The sequence below is a fragment of the Notolepis coatsorum genome (genome assembly GCF_963971535.1).
Source record: "Notolepis coatsorum genome assembly, chromosome: 11".
NCBI lineage: Eukaryota > Metazoa > Chordata > Actinopteri > Aulopiformes > Paralepididae > Notolepis > Notolepis coatsorum.
In genome coordinates this window covers 3,444,468-3,464,500 of record NC_140175.1, presented here as the reverse complement: position 1 = coordinate 3,464,500, position 20,033 = coordinate 3,444,468, and the positions used below count along the sequence as shown (strand labels likewise).

Genomic DNA, 20,033 nt, shown 5'->3' with positions numbered 1-20,033 from the left:
CTGTGCCTTCTTGATAACACTGTCAATGTGTGTGGTCCATGTCAAGTCCTGGGATATGTGGGCTCCGAGGTACTTGAAACTGTTCACTCTCTCAACCGGTGCCCCGTCGATGCTGAGGGGGCTGTAGTCCCTGACCCCCGACCTCCTGAAGTCCACTCTCTCTCTCTCTCTATCTATCTATCTATCTATCTATCTATCTATCTATCTATCTATCTATCTGTCTCTGTCTCTGTCTCTGTCTCTGTCTTTCTCTCTCTGTCTATCTCTCTCTGTCTATCTCTGTCTCAATTCAATTTCAATTCAATTCAATGGGGGCTTTATTGACATGGGAAACATTATGTTTACATTGCCAAAGCCATCATCGTTGGAACAAACAAAACAATCAAAGCAATCAAAACGTATAAAGAACTAACTAAATAAAAAAATATATAGGCCTACTAGAATAAATAAATGTGTGAACAGAGCTGTGTCACATTGCAACATTGTAATCAAATATACTAAGTAGAAAATGTCTCTCTCTGTTTCTCTCTCTCTGCCCCTCTCTCTCTCTGCCTCTCTCTCTCTCTGCCTCTCTCTCTCTGTCTCTCTCTCTGGTGACATACGCCGCAGCTCACAGCTCACAGTGTGTCATTAAATCACAGTCAGCTTTCAAGCTTCCCCCTTGTGACGGTCAGACCAAGGTTACCCCTCCCCCTCACCCCCCCCCCCCCCCCCCCCCCCCCCACACACACACACACACACACACACCCACGCACACACACCATCCCCTCTTGGTGATTGGCGGCAGATTACCCAGTTCACACTGGGGCAGAGATCATGAGGATGAGACTTAACCAGCTCAATGTTCTGTCGTTCATTCATTCATTCATTCATTCTAAGTCTTCGGTGTGTACGTGTGTGTGTGTACGTGTGTGTGTGTACGTGTGTGTGTGTGTACGTGTGTGTGTGTGTGTGTTGGACTGCAGACTGGATCTTATTATATCCAAGTGGTTGTATAGGGCTGTGTGTGTATATATATATATATATATACACATTTAGTCATTTAGGATAGTAGAAGACAGTAAGAAGGTTATTTAGTGGAAGAGTGCAGGATAGTAGAAGACAGTAAGAAGGTTATTTAGTGGAAGAGAGCAGGATAGTAGAAGACAGTAAGAAGGTTATTTAGTGGAAGAGTGCAGGATAGTAGAAGACAGTAAGAAGGTTATTTAATGGAAGAGAGCAGGATAGTAGAAGACAGTAAGAAGGTTATTTAGTGGAAGAGAGCAGGATAGTAGAAGACAGTAAGAAGGTTATTTAGTGGAAGAGAGCAGGATAGTAGAAGACAGTAAGAAGGTTATTTAGTGGAAGAGAGCAGGATAGTAGAAGACAGTAAGAAGGTTATTTAGTGGAAGAGAGCAGGATAGTAGAAGACAGTAAGAAGGTTATTTAGTGGAAGAGAGCAGGATAGTAGAAGACAGTAAGAAGGTTATTTAGTGGAAGAGTGCAGGATAGTAGAAGACAGTAAGAAGGTTATTTAGTGGACGAGAGCAGGATAGTAGAAGACAGTAAGAAGGTTATTTAGTGGAAGAGAGCAGGATAGTAGAAGACAGTAAGAAGGTTATTTAGTGGAAGAGTGCAGGATAGTAGAAGACAGTAAGAAGGTTATTTAGTGGAAGAGTGCAGGATAGTAGAAGACAGTAAGAAGGTTATTTAGTGGAAGAGAGCAGGATAGTAGAAGACAGTAAGAAGGTTATTTAGTGGAAGAGTGCAGGATAGTAGAAGACAGTAAGAAGGTTATTTAGTGGAAGAGAGCAGGATAGTAGAAGACAGTAAGAAGGTTATTTAGTGGAAGAGAGCAGGATAGTAGAAGACAGTAAGAAGGTTATTTAGTGGAAGAGTGCAGGATAGTAGAAGACAGTAAGAAGGTTATTTAATGGAAGAGAGCAGGATAGTAGAAGACAGTAAGAAGGTTATTTAGTGGAAGAGAGCAGGATAGTAGAAGACAGTAAGAAGGTTATTTAGTGGAAGAGAGCAGGATAGTAGAAGACAGTAAGAAGGTTATTTAGTGGAAGAGTGCAGGATAGTAGAAGACAGTAAGAAGGTTATTTAGTGGAAGAGTGCAGGATAGTAGAAGACAGTAAGAAGGTTATTTAGTGGAAGAGAGCAGGATAGTAGAACACAGTAAGAAGGTTATTTAGTGGAAGAGTGCAGGATAGTAGAAGACAGAAAGAAGGTTATTTAGTGGAAGAGAGCAGGATAGTAGAAGACAGTAAGAAGGTTATTTAGTGGAAGAGAGCAGGATAGTAGAAGACAGTAAGAAGGTTATTTAGTGGAAGAGTGCAGGATAGTAGAAGACAGTAAGAAGGTTATTTAGTGGAAGAGAGCAGGATAGTAGAAGACAGTAAGAAGGTTATTTAGTGGAAGAGAGCAGGATAGTAGAAGACAGTAAGAAGGTTATTTAGTGGAAGAGAGCAGGATAGTAGAAGACAGTAAGAAGGTTATTTAGTGGAAGAGAGCAGGATAGTAGAAGACAGTAAGAAGGTTATTTAGTGGAAGAGAGCAGGATAGTAGAAGACAGTAAGAAGGTTATTTAGTGGAAGAGAGCAGGATAGTAGAAGACAGTAAGAAGGTTATTTAGTGGAAGAGAGCAGGACAGTAGAAGACAGTAAGAAGGTTATTTAGTGGAAGAGTGCAGGACAGTAGAAGACAGTAAGAAGGTTATTTAGTGGAAGAGAGCAGGATAGTAGAAGACAGTAAGAAGGTTATTTAGTGGAAGAGAGCAGGATAGTAGAAGACAGTAAGAAGGTTATTTAGTGGAAGAGAGCAGGATAGTAGAAGACAGTAAGAAGGTTATTTAGTGGAAGAGTGCATGATAGTAGAAGACAGTAAGAAGGTTATTTAGTGGAAGAGTGCAGGATAGTAGAAGACAGTAAGAAGGTTATTTAGTGGAAGAGAGCAGGATAGTAGAAGACAGTAAGAAGGTTATTTAGTGGAAGAGTGCAGGATAGTAGAAGACGGTAAGACGGTTTGTTTTATATGTATACACACCACCCACGTGTATAGTCCGAATCAGAATCAGAAAGGTCTTCAGTTCAAGTTCAAGTTTTGTTGTATTTGTCACATATAAAGTACATGTACATTACAGTGAAATGCTTGGTTCTGTATGAGCCCCTGAGAATGTGTCGTACAGTAAAAAAGAACAAGGTCCAAACACTATACAAAATATAGAATATACAACCTAAAGTACAGAATGCTTTTTAAAATGCTAAAATTAGGTATACATTTTATTTAATTTTTATAAATAAATAGATAAAAACATGGTGTAGTGTTAAAAAGTATTTAAAGTGTTGCTTGTCAAGTAGTTTACACACACAAGGAATATGATTTGGTTGTTTGGTGCGACATTAACGGACAGACAATTACGGTAGAATAAAATAAAAGGTAGAATAAGATCAAATGGAATATAAAATAGAAGCACACTAGAATAGAATAGAATTATAAAATAAATTAGGCCAGGGCTGTACAATTGTGCACGATATGGTAGAGTATTATACACAAATGTCTAGGGCTGTCAGTTTATCGCGTTAATTAGATTGATTAATTACACGGCAAATACTTTTTTTTTTATCTCATTCATTCCATAAGAACATAGAATACACATTTACAGACCTTTTTTTTAATATGGCCCATTTGCATGTTCTTGGTATCTGATTCTAGGGACATCTACTGTATGGATCTCAGGGAATGTATTCCCAGTGTCAGAAATACTCTGTCTGTTACGAGGCTTGAGTCAATTGTAATGAACCAAATGAGAATATAAATAAAAATAAATGTATCTTTGACTGTGAATAACACCATGCTAAAATTGACCAGACCTGAAAAATCGAAGCAAATTAATAATTCCCGCTCCACCCGGGCAGCGTGTCAAAGTGTCCTTGAGCACTTAAAGGAACATGCCAACATTTTGGGATATTTTTTTTAATTTTTTATTTTTTTTTAACTTAAACTTAAACCTCTCCGATGCAGTCCTTTACCCTGTAGGGAACTTCAGGGTAAAGGACTGCCCCACTTCCAGTGATGAAGCTAAGCTACGCTAACGGTGCGGGCGTTCCCTAAGCCTACTGCACGCACAGAGACAAAAAAACGTATGTATCGTCTTGTCTAACTCCAGGGAAGTTGGCAAATAAGCGAATTTCCCAAAATGTTGGCGTTTTTTCCTTTAAGTTTTTATTTCAATTTTTTTCAACAACATACATAGACAATACATTTCAGCATACAAAATTATAAAGACTCATCGACAAGAAATAAAAATAAAACGGATATACAAAAATGAGAAAAGAAAAAGTGTGGCGTGGGTCCTTCGGTCCATTCTATCAACATTTTGGGAAATTAGCTCACCGTCTTTTCCCAGAGAGAGAGAGAAGATGGATACCGGTTTCCTCTCTGTGCATTCAGTAGAAAGCTATCTGACTGCGCGTTAGCCTAGCTTAGCACAATGAATGGAAGCGGACAGTGCCGGTTAGCCTAAAGGCATTGTCCAACTAACACCTCTCCCGAAGGCTAACCCGGCACTGTCCACACTGACACCTGGCCGTCTCATGAATATTACATCACAGTGCAGCACAGGTGGCTTGCGGAGAGCTCCAGTGTCTCTCTCCGACACACCAACACTTAACGCACCGAGACTCCAGTATCACAGTGACCCAATCAGCTCATTTCATCCTAATGACCCCCAAGAGGTGTGAAATTCTCTCTCACTCTCTCACACGCCCCTCCTCAATAGTGGAATTAAACCACCGGCGCTCAAGTTGCACTCCGTGTCTTGCAGTCACTTTATACTCACCTCAGGTGTCGACAACACAGTCTCCCAAATACAACTACTAAAAATAACACTTGTTCATACTTCACTTGTTCATTCTTTTTGCACATTACTCAATTGCACAACCCTTTTTATTGAAATTAGTAGTGCTGTCAGGCGATTTTTTTTTTTTTATCTAATTAATTACAGGATTTGTAATTAATTAATCTAATTAATCGCATAACCATTTTATGCCTGATATTCTATAATCATATTTCTAGGGATGCACCGAATGGGGAATTCTTGGCTGAAACCGATACCGAAAATAGGAAACAGTTGGCCGAATGCCGAAAGGCCGAAAATGATTAATATAAATATATATATAATGTATTTCTTCTTTTTTTTCAGCTACCTGATTATGGCAAAAGACATGATTATGGCAAAACTTAACTTAAATAATATTAATAATCACTATTATGGGCCCATAAAACATTTATTCAGCACTTTTGAATGCATACATTAATTCCAGACTGACTGCTGAAAGATTGTACAATTTAAACATTTTCTCTTTGCATACAACAAAATGTGCATTAAAGTCAAGTGCATTTTCTTTTCTCTGTAGGATAACTACAACAAAGTGCATTCAGAACAAAGCCAAGGTGCTTTAAAACTGCATAAAGACACACACACGAGAGGGAGAATAGCTTATAGCAGACTTAATGATGTTACTGTAGTGGCTACTGTCATAATTCATGGAATTATGGAAGGAATGTTGTATTTACTACATCTCCCGTGACTCTTAGCGGGGGATGACGTAGCTTACGAGAGACGAGTGAAAGAGGACCGGAAGCGAGGGAGTGGGGCAGTTTTCTCTGAAAATAGTTTTTTAGTCGCTATTATGTATGACTTAGCAAGGCCTGTAGCTAGCACTTGGTCGAGGACTTATGTCTTCTCTCGTCATAAAAGACGGCGTTCTTCTTGCAGTAGTAAGTGAACTTTTGCCTTTTTTATTGTATGAAGGGGGTTGTGTGTGTTCATGTTCTACGTTTAAGTAAACGTGGCATTGAGTCCACAACTGGGTTGAGTGTTAGCCTGCAGAAGTTATTTTTTTTACATATATAGCTATTGTACCAAGGTCCTTCGGACCCTCTCTTTAAATCTGTTGTTTTTTTCTTTAATTTAGGGTAAAGGTATAAAAATGCAGGTGGCAAGTTTCGCACATGAGCCTTGTATAAAAGCCCATTTTTTACACAAACGAGTTTATCGTCTGTGGCTGGCGTGCAGAATGTAAAGCTATTACTCTAACGCTTTCATGTAGCGAGCTAACAACTGGTGTCATGGCGCTGCTTTGTTGTTGCATCGTATCAGGGGTGAGGGGTCATATGGGGTGAACTGATAAACCCCTCCCCCCTTTACTGATTGACCAGGGGGTTGGGCCTCCTTTCCGTCAGTCGGGCTGTGGGGTCAGCGCGTCACAGGGAGGGGGAAGGGGGGGGGGGGGGTTCCCTGGTTCCACTCCATATTAGGATGGGTGGGTCACAGGATTTCCCCGGCCATGGAATACGTCACTAGGCGCGTTTTCTATTGGCCATGAGACATCCGTGAGTTTTTCAGGCTCTGTGCTGCGGACCGCTGTCATTGTCAAAGTTGGATGATGCGATGCATTCGAAAACTGTTTGTTTTCTGCTCTGCTCTCTATTAAAGTGTGTATTGGGCCTTTGGTCACTTGGCCCAATTATATTACATATATCTTTTTCAATTGTTACTCACGTAGAGGTCTCTCTTGGGGATTTTCTGTCTTCCCCTCTTGTGTAACCAGGATATGAGCCGGTACTTGGATACTCATGTGCAGGAAAAACACAGTGTTTGCTGACGACCTCATGCTGTGTCTGTGCTTTTTCACAGGGACGGGTGGAGGTGGAGGCGGGGAATGAAAACATGAAGTTTGAAACCGGGCCGTTCTCCTTCTATGGAGTCATGGCTCTGACATCACCACCGACAGGTGAGACAGCACACACACACACACACACACACACACACACACACACACACACAAATGGTACATGCACACGAGAAGTGTCTTCATACCAACACACATGCCTGCACACTCCAAATAACTCTTTTTCTCTTTCTCCTTGATGTTATACTCTGTTAGCAGGGATGAAATGCCATAGTCTGTCCATTCTGTCAGACAGGCCTGTTCTACCTGTTAGTGCAGAGATGAAGAACAGTTGTTGGAAAGCTAAAAGAGATTTGACAACGATGTGAACAATGTCTTTGGAAAAGTAACGGTTTGTCTTGGCGGTTCAGATATCAACAAACACGCCTGTCGGCACCGCGGGAGAAAAGTGATGTGGTAACGTAATGTTGACTAGCTAGCTAGTCTACCCCGCAGTGCCCTGCAGCGCATGTCGGGCTAATGCTTGGTAGAATTGGACCAGCTAGCTAGCTAGCCTAGCCGTTGGCCACAAACACCTCTCCCAGAGTTTTAAGCTAGGCTAATGGCTCGCATCCGCTTCCATTAATTTGTGCTAAGCTAGGCTAGCTTGCTGCCGGATATCTTTCAACTGACATTTACATTTAGTCATTTAGCTGACGCTTTTATCCACAACAACAGAGTTATTGAACAGAGTATGTACCTTCTTGTCTGACTCTGGAGAAGACGGTAAGCACATGTCCCATAATGTTGGCGTGTTCCTTTAAATCTTTTACAGACTTTATGAAAGAACACATAATTGCAATCTATTATATTTCCGGTATAGAGTTGCTATAACATAACTGATTAGCCTCAACTATCTGAAACTGTGGTCATATTCATGAATTTAAATCTCACACGACGGGGATAACCAACCGAAACAATGTCTGCCTTTTACCCACTTTCATCTCCGTTTAGTGATGACGTCATCGTAGAGGAGGCGGTGCCTGGACATGTTAACGGTCTGGAGTTTAGTGATGACGTCATCGTAGAGGGGGCGGGGCCTGGACATGTTAACGGTCTGGAGTTTAGTGATGACGTCATCGTAGAGGAGGCGGGGCCTGGACATGTTAACGGTCTGGAGTTTAGTGATGATGTCATCGTAGAGGGGGCGGGGCCTGGACATGTTCACGGTCTGGAGTTTAGTGATGACGTCATCGTAGAGGAGGCGGGTCCTGGACATGTTCACGGTCTGGAGTTTAGTGATGACGTCATCGTAGAGGGGGCGGGGCCTGGACATGTTAACGGTCTGGAGTTTAGTGATGACGTCATCGTAGAGGGGGCGGGGCCTGGACATGTTAACGGTCTGGAGTTTAGTGATGACGTCATCGTAGAGGGGGCGGGGCCTGGACATGTCAACGGTCTGGAGTTTAGTGATGACGTCATCGTAGAGGGGGCGGGGCCTGGACATGTTAACGGTCTGGAGTTTAGTGATGACGTCATCGTAGAGGGGGCGGGGCCTGGACATGTCAACGGTCTGGAGTTTGGTGATGACGTCATCGTAGAGGGGGCGGGGCCTGGACATGTTAACGGTCTGGAGTTTAGTGATGACGTCATCGTAGAGGGGGCGGGGCCTGGACATGTTAACGGTCTGGAGTTTAGTGATGTCAGGCACGTGCACACATGCCGCCCAAAGGGTGCTCGAGCACCTGCCCTTTTGTGCCTTTTTTCTTTAGTGATAAAGGTGTCTTTCAAGGATAAGTGAGCTCCTAGGCTGCCGGGTAGCGCAGCGGACTGAGCGTATGTCTACCACCGCAGAGACACTGGTATCGAATCCGGCTGTCAGCGGTGCCTCCGGCTTGGCCGGCCATCCATACTGACACAATTGGCAGAGTCAGCGGGAGGGAAGCCGGTGGGGTGGTATTCTGGTCGTTGTAAACAGCGACTCCTACAGGTCGGTCAGGGCGCCTGCACAGCGAGGGAGGGAAATGGTGAAGGTAGTGTGACCTCCCACGTGTTACACGACCTCACCAATGAGAGTCCTCGCTGGCAGGTGAAAAGATGCTGCTGGCTGTCTCCTAATGTGACGGAGGAAGCATCTGATAGACTTCAGGGCTCCCTAGACCGACCAGTGGGGGGGCACATGCGAGCAACGACCAGGAAGGGGAGGAGGGAATTGGCACAACGACTAAATTGGGATGGGAGAAAAATCAGAGAAAAAACAGGAGGAGAAAAAGCGGATAAAAAATAAATAAAAATCATTTGTGTGTGTGTGTGTGTCGTTATGTATGACGGAGCATGATCAGGGTCATGTGATGCCACCAATGCGCCTCAGGTTAGTATCAAACACATCGTTTTAGTACTGGTGGTGGATCAAGTCAGGTTGTGTCTGGAGGAGACAGTGTTGTACTGTAGCTCCCTGCAGCTACAGACTGCAGCAAAAGTGACACTAGTGACACCTGGTGGTCCAGTGGTGTCATGGCTGCTTGGAGCCTCTTTGGTCTCATAATATTCCCCATAGAGTTTAGAATCTGAGCACAGGCTCCTATACAGACGTTATGTAGCGACTTGAAGATGCAACACTGTTTTAATTCAGTCATAAGTTGCTTATGGTGGAATGTTAATGTCCAGCTTCAGATGAATCATTTGATTTGTTATAAGTGTCTCTCTCTCTCTCGGAGCACAGACAACTCTCAGTAGGCTGAGGGGGCGTGGCCTTCTGTTCACTACACTATATATGATTAACTCTCAGTAGGCTGAGGGGGCGTGGCCTTCTGTTCACTACACTCCACCAGCAATAATATCTGGCCCGTCAGATTATTTTGAGAATATGATTTTTATATATATATATATATCAGACTAACTATAGGCTCCTAGGCTATATATTTAAGATATAATGTCCAAACAGAGAAACTACCACCACCTAAAGAATGCTTATTATACTTTGTTGTATCCATGCTGAGAGTGAATAACAGGTAGGCAGCGAGGTGCAATGTAGCGCTTGCTCAACAGGAAGAAAGTCGGTGGACAGCGCCTGGTGCTGAAATAGCAAACAAGCCACACCACATGTGGTGTGAAATTAAAACCCCAGTTAAGTAAGTCATTCAAACTGGATCTTGACTTATATATGACTGTGAGTCTGTGACGGCACCACACATGATGTGAACCGTGTGTCTTATATGCAATATTTCAGAGGAAGCAGACTGGATCTGAAATGGCTTGATTGTGTTGATATACCAGTGGGATGGACATCAAAGAACTTTAGTTCACAACAACAACAACAACAACAAGAACAACATACCTTCTGGCTAAAGTCACATCAACATACCTTCTGGCTAATGTTACAGCAACATACCTTCTGCAAAAACCACCTCCTCTTCCTCAATAATTACCACTTTTCTCCTGTGTCTGTCTGTCTGTCTGTCTGTCTGTCTGTCTGTCTGTCTAGGGTCAACCTGGTCTGTCTAGTCTGTCTGTCTGTCTGTCTTTAGGGTCAACCTGTTCTGTCTAGTCTCTGTCTGTCTGTCTGTCTGTCTGTCTTTAGGGTCAACCTGTTCTGTCTGTCTGTCTGTCTGTCTTTAGGGTCAACCTGTTCTGTCTGTCTGTCTGTCTGTCTTTAGGTTCAACCTGGTCTGTCTGTCTGTCTGTCTGTCTGTCTGTCTTTAGGGTCAACCTGTTCTGTCTGTCTGTCTGTCTGTCTTTAGGTTCAACCTGGTCTGTCTGTCTGTCTGTCTGTCTGTCTGTCTGTCTGTCTGTCTTTAGGGTCAACCTGTTCTGTCTGTCTGTCTTTAGGGTCAACCTGTTCTGTCTGTCTGTCTGTCTGTCTTTAGGGTCAACCTGTTCTGTCTGTCTGTCTTTAGGTTCAACCTGTTCTGTCTGTCTGTCTGTCTGTCTGTCTGTCTGTCTGTCTGTCTTTAGGGTCAACCTGTTCTGTCTGTCTGGCTTTAGGGTCAACCTGTTCTGTCTGTCTGTCTGTCTGTCTTTAGGGTCAACCTGTTCTGTCTGTCTGTCTGTCTGTCTGTCTTTAGGTTCAACCTGGTCTGTCTGTCTGTCTGTCTTGTCTGTCCGTCCGTCCGTCTAGGGTCAACCTGTCCCCTGCGCTATGTGCTCTGTGTGCACATTATACAGCTACTATGCGCGTGTGTTTCCATGTGCAATGTCCTGTGTACAGCCCCCATGTGTCCAAGCAGTCAAACGGGACACCTTTCTCTGTTGCATATGGCACATGGCCTCGCTATGTCTGCAGTCCGCAGTATAAAGAACAAAGTGTTAACTGACTGTGAATACTAGCTACCTGCTGTCTAATTGACCACCCGGGGGCTGTTTGCTAGTGGCATTGGAGTGCTTGAGTGTTGGGATGCTACTAGGCCTGGGGGCGATTCTTGCTAAAATGTGAATCACGATTTTTCTCTCTAAGAATTGAGATCACGATTCTCTCGACTCACACGATTCTTATTTTTTTCAATAAAATCATTTATTGCACTCACAGACAACATAACGTATATCAAAGTGCTTGACTTAAACTTCGAGACAGGGGAGGGGAGAATTGGACAATACGAAATTGGGATGGGAGAAAAATAGAAAATGGGGAGAAAAAAAGTAGATACAAAAAAAAACATATATGAAAGTGCTTGCCTTAAACTTAAAAGTATCTTGTAACATACAAAATAACTCGAGTCAGAATAGTCATCATTTAAAAAAGTTAAGTAAAAAAAAAAAAGTAAAAAATAATTTAAATTTATTTTAAATTTTTATAAAAACAAATCGTCATAACTTAGAAATGAGATTGCATAGGTCTATGAATCGAGATCGCGATTTTTTTTCCGATTAATTGCCCAGCCCTAGATGCTACATCCTAAATAAATAACATTCAAGCAGAAGTCGGAATTGTTTCCTTTGGTCCGTAATTAAAACAGTTGGTCGCCCGCACCCGTCCAAAGGGGAGGTCCTCAGTCGGCACATTGACGGTGACTGCTAGATATCTGGACACTGTCTGTGTGTAGATTAGAGGCACAGGACCACCACCCACGACCACAGCACCAGGACCGATGCCCCGCCTCCACTCAACGAGTATCTCTTTTTCTGCCCCCCCCCCCCCCCCCCCCCCCCTCTTAGCCGGCACTCCCCCCGGCACTCCCCCCCTCTCCCCCTCAGCAGTGGCGTCTCCCCCTCCTCCAAGACGCCTCTCTCTTAAGAGGTTTTCACTGTTCACTCGTTTCCCAGGTAAAGACTCGCATGGGGGGGGGGGGGGGGGAGGAGGAGGGGGGGGGGGGGGAAGGAGGAGGAGGGGGGGGGGCTTCTTTATTATTTTTTTTCTTCATTTTAAGCCAATCTCACCATTTATTTTCTCCTTTCATCATCTTAAGAGCCCTGCTCCAGCAAGTACAAACCTTACAGCCTCGATACTGACGACACCTAGGCTGGACAAGACATGCCTCCTAAAGTGTGTAAACGGAAGTACAGGAAGTACAGGCGTTCCGGTTTCGACGAAACAATTATAGAAATGTGTGAAGTGGGGCGGCTAAGTGGCGCAGTGGGCAAGGCGCTCGCCACTAATGCAGGAGATGCTGGGTTCGAGCCCAGCTCTCGGCATTGCTACCAGCTTGGCTGGTCGTTCATACTAACACAATTGGCAGTGTTAGGGGGTGGGGATCGGACGTTGTGGACAGCGACTCCTACAGGTCGGTTTGTAGCCACCGGTTAATTCGCGATTTTTTTATTGGTTTGTCATGACAAACCAATTACATAATCCAACATATGTGTAAAGAAACAACATATTCCAGTTAACGGTATATTTTTTTTAATGATTCGTTACGGCGTAATCAATACTTCCATGCGTATAAATTGCGTTAAGCGGAGCTTAGTATTCCTGCCTGGCTGAGGAGCACGTCGCGGCTCATGCGCACGCTCGGCCAATCAGAGCAACGCGGAAGGGCATGTTGGCTGCCGAAAGTATTCACGCGTCCGGGAGCAGGAGGCGAACCCGGGTCCACCGTGTAGGTCTGCAGCGCAGTATGCGGTGAGCCACTGGGGGGCGCCCCACCTGACACGGAATTCGACATTAGGGTCACGAATGACTGACTGGCGCCTGGATGCTGCTGACGGCCCCGTTACCACGTCACTGTAGATCAGAGGACTGGTCCTGAGTCAGCAGGCCAGCACACACACACACACACACACACACACACACACACACACACACACACACACAATAACAGCGTGAGGAGGAGGGGGAGGAGAGGAGGAGGAGGAGGAGGAGGAGAGGAGGAGGAGGGGGGGGCGGAACAGGACTTGCTGGATGGGGCTCTGGGTGTGTACTGTGTAGTGTCCCGACTCAACAACAGCACCATCTCTCTAACCATCTCGTTTCCCCGTCACTGATCCACGGTCAGGTGATATTCATCTCTCCCAGTGGAAACCGTTTCACCACCGGGGGGCTCGTCTGACCCGGGACCTGTGGCTAAAGGAACGCTCCCAACACTTTGGGAAATACACTTACCTTTCCCATCTTCCCCCAGAGTCAGATGAGACGTTGTATATATACATTTAATCTCTCCGTTTTTGAGCTTTGGGAAATTGTATTTCTTCACCTTTGACAGAGGTAGGCTAGCTGTTCCCTACTGCTTACAGTCCTTGTGCTAAGCTAGGCTAGCTGCTCCCTACTGCTTCCCGTCCTTGTGCTAAGCTAGGCTAGCTGCTCCCTACTGCTTCCCGTCCTTGTGCTAAGCTAGGCTAGCTGCTCCCTACTGCTTCCCGTCCTTGTGCTAAGCTAGGCTAGCTGTTCCCTACTGCTTCTAGTCCTTGTGCTAAGCTAGGCTAGCTGCTCCCTACTGCTTCCCGTCCTTGTGCTAAGCTAGGCTAGCTGTTCCCTACTGCTTCCAGTCCTTGTGCTAAGCTAGGCTAGCTGCTCCCTACTGCTTCCAGTCTTTGTGCTAAGCTAGGGTAGCTGCTCCCTACTGCTTCCAGTCCTTGTGCTAAGCTAGGCTAGCTGCTCCCTACTGCTTCCAGTCTTTGTGCTAGGCTAGCTACTGCGTCCAGTCTTTGTGCTAAGCTAGGCTAGCTGCTCCCTACTGCTTCCAGTCCTTGTGCTAAGCTAGGCTAGCTGCTCCCTACTGCTTCTAGTCCTTGTGCTAAGCTAGGCTAGCTACTGCGTCCAGTCTTTGTGCTAAGCTAGGCTAGCTGCTCCCTACTGCTTCCAGTCCTTGTGCTAAGCTAGGCTAGCTGCTCCCTACTGCTTCTAGTCCTTGTGCTAAGCTAGGCTAGCTACTGCGTCCAGTCTTTGTGCTAAGCTAGGCTAGCTGCTCCCTACTGCTTCCAGTCTTTGTGCTAAGCTAGGCTAGCTGTTCCCTACTGCTTCCAGTCCTTGTGCTAAGCTAGGCTAGCTGCTCCCTACTGCTTCTAGTCCTTGTGCTAAGCTAGGCTAGCTACTGCATCCAGTCTTTGTGCTAAGCTAGGCTAGCTGTTCCCTACTGCTTCCAGTCCTTGTGCTAAGCTAGGCTAGCTGCTTCCTACTGCTTCCAGTCCTTGTGCTAAGCTAGGCTAGCTGCTCCCTATTGCTCTGTCATTGTGCTAAGCTAGGCTAGCTGCTCTCTACTGCTTCCAGTCCTTGTGCTAAGCTAGGCTAGCTGCTCTCTACTGCTTCCAGTCATTGTGCTAAGCTAGGCTAGCTGCTCCCTACTGCTTCCAGTCCTTGTGCTAAGCTAGGCTAGCTGCTCTCTACTGCTTCCAGTCATTGTGCTAAGCTAGGCTAGCTGCTCCCTACTGCTCCCAGTCATTGTGCTAAGCTAGGCTAGCTGCTCCCTACTGCTCCCAGTCATTGTGCTAAGCTAGGCTAGCATCTGGGGCATTTCTCTGGGGCTACTGGGACACACGGAGATGAAACTGATATCAATCTTCTCGTCTGACTCGTCTGGAAGATGGCAAATGAGGACATATTTCCCAAAATGTTGGCGTTGTTGTTCCTTTAAGAGTAAACACGATCTAACACGTCCCTGCCTGACCTCCCAACGCTGAACCGAGGTTCTCCGACCATAACATCCCTTTAACACCATCTCCCTTTAAGTCAACACGGCTGATTCCCTCCCTTCCCCCCCTCATCATCACATCGCTCTGAAACTCAGCCAATCAGAGGATCATCCTGCCAGGCACCAGACATTGATTTAGCCAATCGTGTAGTAGTACACGACTTAAGCCTCCATTGCATGGCAAGTTTGTTATCCTCTGCATAATGTGATCGTGTGACATCATCATGTTCATCCTGTGTGTTAACACAGTCAGTCGTGCTCTAAACATGTCCTCCTGTTGACTCTGTGCAGTGTGATGCATGCGTGTGTGTGCGTGTGTGTGTGTGTGATGTGCTGCATGTGTGATGTGTTTTATTTATACTACACAGCTCATGAGCATTGACTCTTGCCTTGTAGTTTTGCATCATACAATCTTTCTCCAACCCGTGCTTTTCTCTTCCTCTCATTTTCACGTCAAGTTGTCTCTCGTTGCTTCGTGTCCATTTTGTGCTTTGTTATTGTTACGTAGGTGTGTGTGTGTGTGTGTGTGTGTCTGTGTGTGTCTGTGTGTCTGTCTGTGTGTGTGTGTGTGTCTGTCTGTGTGTGTGTGTGTGTCTGTCTGTGTGTGTGTGTGTGGTGTGTCTGTCTGTCTGTCTGTCTCTGTCTGTGTCTGTCTGTGTGTTAACTCCACCTCTCCGTCTGTCCCAGAGTTCCGCTCTCCGTCTCAGGGGGGCGGGCTGAACCGCTCCGCGTCCCTCAGCTGCTCTGAGCGCCCCCTGGAGGGCGGCGGGGGCTCTGTGTGCGGCAGCACCACCCAGCTGCCCGGGTCCCCCTTCCAGTACGTGCCGGACTTCTGCGTGCGCGCGCTCACGGACCTGCAGTTCGTCAAGGTAACATCCCGGGGGGTTCCCCTCTCACTTTTAATTTAAAGAAATTTGAAAATAATTTTTTAAAATTTAAAATTTTTAAAGATTTGAAATTTTTAAAATGTGAAGTTATTTTAATTTTTTTTGAAAATGTGAAGAATTATTTTTTTAATTAAATTAGAATTTTTTTTATTTTAATTAAAAAAAAATTATGATTAGATTTATTAACGCATTGGGTGCCAGTCACGCAGTATGCCCATCTTTACCACTCTCTGCCAGTGCTGTCACCCTATGGAGTGGCTCACCTTCTTTGCAGGGCTATAACCTTTAAAATATTATAGCTATATCGACATTACTATGGCCCATTCAACATCGGGTATCTATCGTTCCGGATGTGGGAACGTTATATTTTTCCATTCATACATTGTCGTGTTAGTACCTGACCACCTTCGGAGTCCCAGTATGCATTTTACAGGCAACATGACATTGAATAGGGTATTAAAATCGGAAAAAAAAGGAAAAACTATCCAGAAACGAGAATCTTCGTTTATCAAATCAAATCAAATTTATTTATAAGGCCCGACAACACACGTTAACGTCCCCATGGGCCGTACAGGTCTTCTTTAAACAAGTCAAGAAGAAAACATAACAATAAGTCAAGAACAGAACACCATAAGGTCCAACAAATTTAAAATAAATGCAAATAAATGAAAGAATGCAACACTCCCAGACGTACCCCACGCGAAGGTAAGGAAAAACTCACTAAAACCTAACAATAGGGAAAAATGCACCACAGGCAATGTGGAGGAGAGAAACCTTAGAAGGGCCGTTCAAGGGGGGATCTCCCTTCTTAGAAGTCGGTGATAGTAGTGTTGCAGACGGACAGTTGGTAAGCATTCATGTATGTAGTGGAACACAGATGAGTGCATGCAATAGCAACTGAACATTTTGAAAAATTAAAGATAGAGCTAATAGCGATAGCAACTGAACATTTTGAAAGATTGAAGATAGAGCTGATAGCGGATCTTATTTGAGGCACAGGGGCGGCGCTGGCACTGAATGGGTTAAAGAAGACATGTCCGGCCCATGGGGACATTAACGTGTGTCGTCGGGCCTTACAAAAATACATTTGATTTGATTTGAATAGCCACAGTTCCACCAATCAGGGATGCCTTTCCTTTCTCTCACTCCCTCATCTCCATCGTCTGTCCTCTCTTGTCTCTCTTGTCCTCAGATCACTTGTCCTCACCGTCTGTCCTCTCTTGTCCTCAGATCACTTGTCCTCACCGTCTGTCCTCTCTTGTCTCTCTTGTCCTCAGATCACTTGTCCTCACCGTCTGTCCTCTCTTGTCCTCAGATCACTTGTCCTCACCGTCTGTCCTCTCTTGTCCTCAGATCACTTGTCCTCACCGTCTGTCCTCTCTTGTCCTCAGATCACTTGTCCTCACCGTCTGTCCTCTCTTGTCCTCAGATCACTTGTCCTCACCGTCTGTCCTCTCTTGTCCTCAGATCACTTGTCCTCACCGTCTGTCCTCTCTTGTCTCTCTTGTCCTCAGATCACTTGTCCTCACCGTCTGTCCTCTCTTGTCCTCAGATCACTTGTCCTCACCGTCTGTCCTCTCTTGTCCTCAGATCACTTGTCCTCACCGTCTGTCCTCTCTTGTCTCTCTTGTCCTCAGATCACTTGTCCTCACCGTCTGTCCTCTCTTGTCCTCAGATCACTTGTCCTCACCGTCTGTCCTCTCGTCTCTCTCCTCAGATCACACGGTCCCAGTACCAGAACGGTGTCCTGGCGTCCCGGCTCGACAGCACGCCCCAGTCCCCCGACGGAAGCCACACCCGGCTGGACACGGTCGTCGCGCCCCCCCTCCCGCCGCCCCCTGCCACCACGCCCGCACCCCTCCCGCCGCCCCCTGCCGCGCCCACGCCCCTCCCGCCGCCCCCTGCCGCGCCCACGCCCCTGCCACCGCCACCGTCGTGCTCCCCGCCACCGCCTCCGCCCCCGGCGAGCTCCCCGCCGCCCCTGGCCACGCCGCCTGCCAAGCGCCAGGCCGCCACGCCCCCCGCCCCCTCGTCCTCCTCCAGACCCTCCGCCCAGGCGTCGTCGTCGCCGCCGCACCTGAAGACCCCCTCCTCCCCCGGCGGCCGCGCCCCCCAGTCCTCCTCCCCCTCCTCCCCCGCCGGCGCCGTCTGTCCGGAGAGCGGGGGGCCGCCGGGGGAGACGGCCGCCCTCCTCAGGGAGCCGCAGAACTGTGTGGGCGCCCCCCGCGGGCCCAGCCACCCCCCCCACGTGTACAACATCAGTCACGGGCACACCGAGAGCACCATCTGACCACGGCCTGGGGGGGGGGGGGGGTCCGTACGCACTATACACCTACACACACTGGGGGGGGGGGGGGGGGTCCGTACGCACTATACACCTACATACACTGGGGGGGGGGGGTCCGTACGCACTATACACCTACATACACTGACTTCACCCTCCTCCTCTCGTCGTTTGCTCCGCGGCTCCTGATCCAACCTCCCAGATGTCAGAGATACGCCCCCCCCCACCCCCCCCCCCTCCACACACACACCCCTGCATGTTCAACCCCGAGACAAAGTGTAAGAACGAGAAGAACGCCGGGAAGAAGGAAGGAGAGACCGATGCCGCTGGAGAACTTGTACCGAGACGACGTGCGCGATGAAGGTGATTATGTTTTGCGGTTATTTATGCGCGAGAGAGAGAGAGAGAGAGAGAGAGAGAGAGAGAGGGGCTGTCGATATATATTACGCTGCCCTTTCAGTCACTTCTGGGCTGCTTGACCTCTGACCTCTGCCAGCTCTGTCGTCTCGCATCGTGTCTCTAACCAGGCCGGCAGAGAGAGAGAGAGAGAGAGAGAGAGAGACTGGTGCCTCCACTTCTAAACCAAACACCTCTGTTCTGTTGCTTCCATTTATATTAGTTTGTCTGTGAATTTCCTTTTTTTCCCCCCAAAGATTGCAACTTCCAAAAAGAAAAAACGGCAAAGTTAACGGTCGATGGTTTTATCATCAAGGAAACGTGGTTAAAAGTTAGGCTTCTCTAGAGCTCAATGTTACGTTTGTGTATCGCTGGGGGGTGGGGTGGGGTGGGGGGGGGGGATGAGATGAGATGAGGTCACAATCATGACAAGGCACAACTTCGACGGGCCTGAAAAAAGAACCCAGACCTCAAGCTATTCCATAGCTTTCTGTTTCTGTTTTTACGGTGAGAATATTTTATGGGTGAATTGAAGTTGCAAAGGAATGTCTTGTTGTGCCGCTCTCTAGTCTACAGGGACTGGAGAGCAGGGTTGAACTTACTCGTTTAGTCAATTGAAAGCGACAGTTGTGATTGGGGGAGATCATGAAAAGAGGCCGGGGCTTGAGATCAATTCTGTCGCTGGCTAATCATGTCGTAGCCATGTCTCCCGTCTTGAGCTGCGGAACCTCAGTCAACCCCGCGACGCGTCGTCTTCCGCGGCCGTCGTCCGTCTCAAAATGGTTGACCATATTATTCACACGGTCGGCCATTTTGCCTCTTGTGTGTGTGAATATGGTCAACGGGAGTCGATTTGACCAAATGAACCGTAAGTGAATTGAGCTTTAATAATGTACATTTTCAGGCTTTTTTTTCTTTTCTTTTCTTTTTTTTTCTCTCCCTCCAAGATGTACAGGTTTTACGTAAAATATTTATCGTCGTCTTTGCTGAAGGGAACGAGCCTGAGGTTCACAGGGGGGTCGACGACGCCCCCCGAACACAGCAATATATTCAGAATTATTTAAGTGGAAAGACTATATAATATATTTATTTGATTTACTGTTTTATATTCTAGAGAGATTTTAATTTAAATGTGTTTTTTTTCCCCCGTTTCATTTTGGTCTTTTAAATGATTTTATATGTATGTTTTTGGAGAACACTGAAGTACGATGAGATAGGCTGCATTCTTTTAGACGATAGTCAGGAAGGAGTTCTTCACTGTTTTATCACCGTGACCCCCCCCCCCCCCCCCCGTGCACCAACACCACCCCCTCACTGTGAACGGGTTGGTATGAAGAAACCAGCTCCTTGACCGAACCTGTAGTATCTCCTCAAAGCCGCGAGACCTTGGGTTCAGTAACATTGTTGCAACCGGAGATGACAGGAGGACTCCACTCCGATGGCCATGAGAGTTTATCAGAACTCACACTGACTGGAACCTCGTTTTGTACATTTCAGCTGGGTGATGTCATAATCATGCTTATGAAAATGATTTGTGAATGTGTGGACTGTTTCGCAGGTAGACAAGAGTTTTGGACCTTGCAGCCGTGCGCTGCATTCTTCTTCACACAATGACTTTGTAGCTCCACAATTGACCACGTTCACGTGGGAACAGGGTGGGAGGAGGAGGGAATCCCAGCCTGAGCGAGCCACATACTAAGTGCAAGATGGCCGCCCGCCGTGTGGATATGGTCAATGACCCCCCCGGGCT

The 20,033-nt window shown here is 46.5% G+C and overlaps 1 protein-coding gene across 1 annotated transcript in view; it reads left to right on the top strand.

Annotated features, from left to right (window-relative positions):
- The window catches only part of LOC311236478 (metal transporter CNNM4), a gene marked incomplete at its 3' end in the record, with an annotated part of 49,173 nt that extends 31,280 nt beyond the window's left edge, over nucleotides 1-17,893 (top strand). The window contains exons 8-11 of the mRNA XM_084324156.1: nucleotides 6,683-6,779; nucleotides 11,808-11,915; nucleotides 15,404-15,585; nucleotides 17,321-17,893. Of these exons, the coding sequence (XP_084180282.1) occupies nucleotides 6,683-6,779; nucleotides 11,808-11,915; nucleotides 15,404-15,585; nucleotides 17,321-17,893 (960 nt within the window). The remainder of the gene's footprint in view (nucleotides 1-6,682; nucleotides 6,780-11,807; nucleotides 11,916-15,403; nucleotides 15,586-17,320) is intronic.
- Between the last annotated feature and the right edge of the window lie 2,140 nt (nucleotides 17,894-20,033).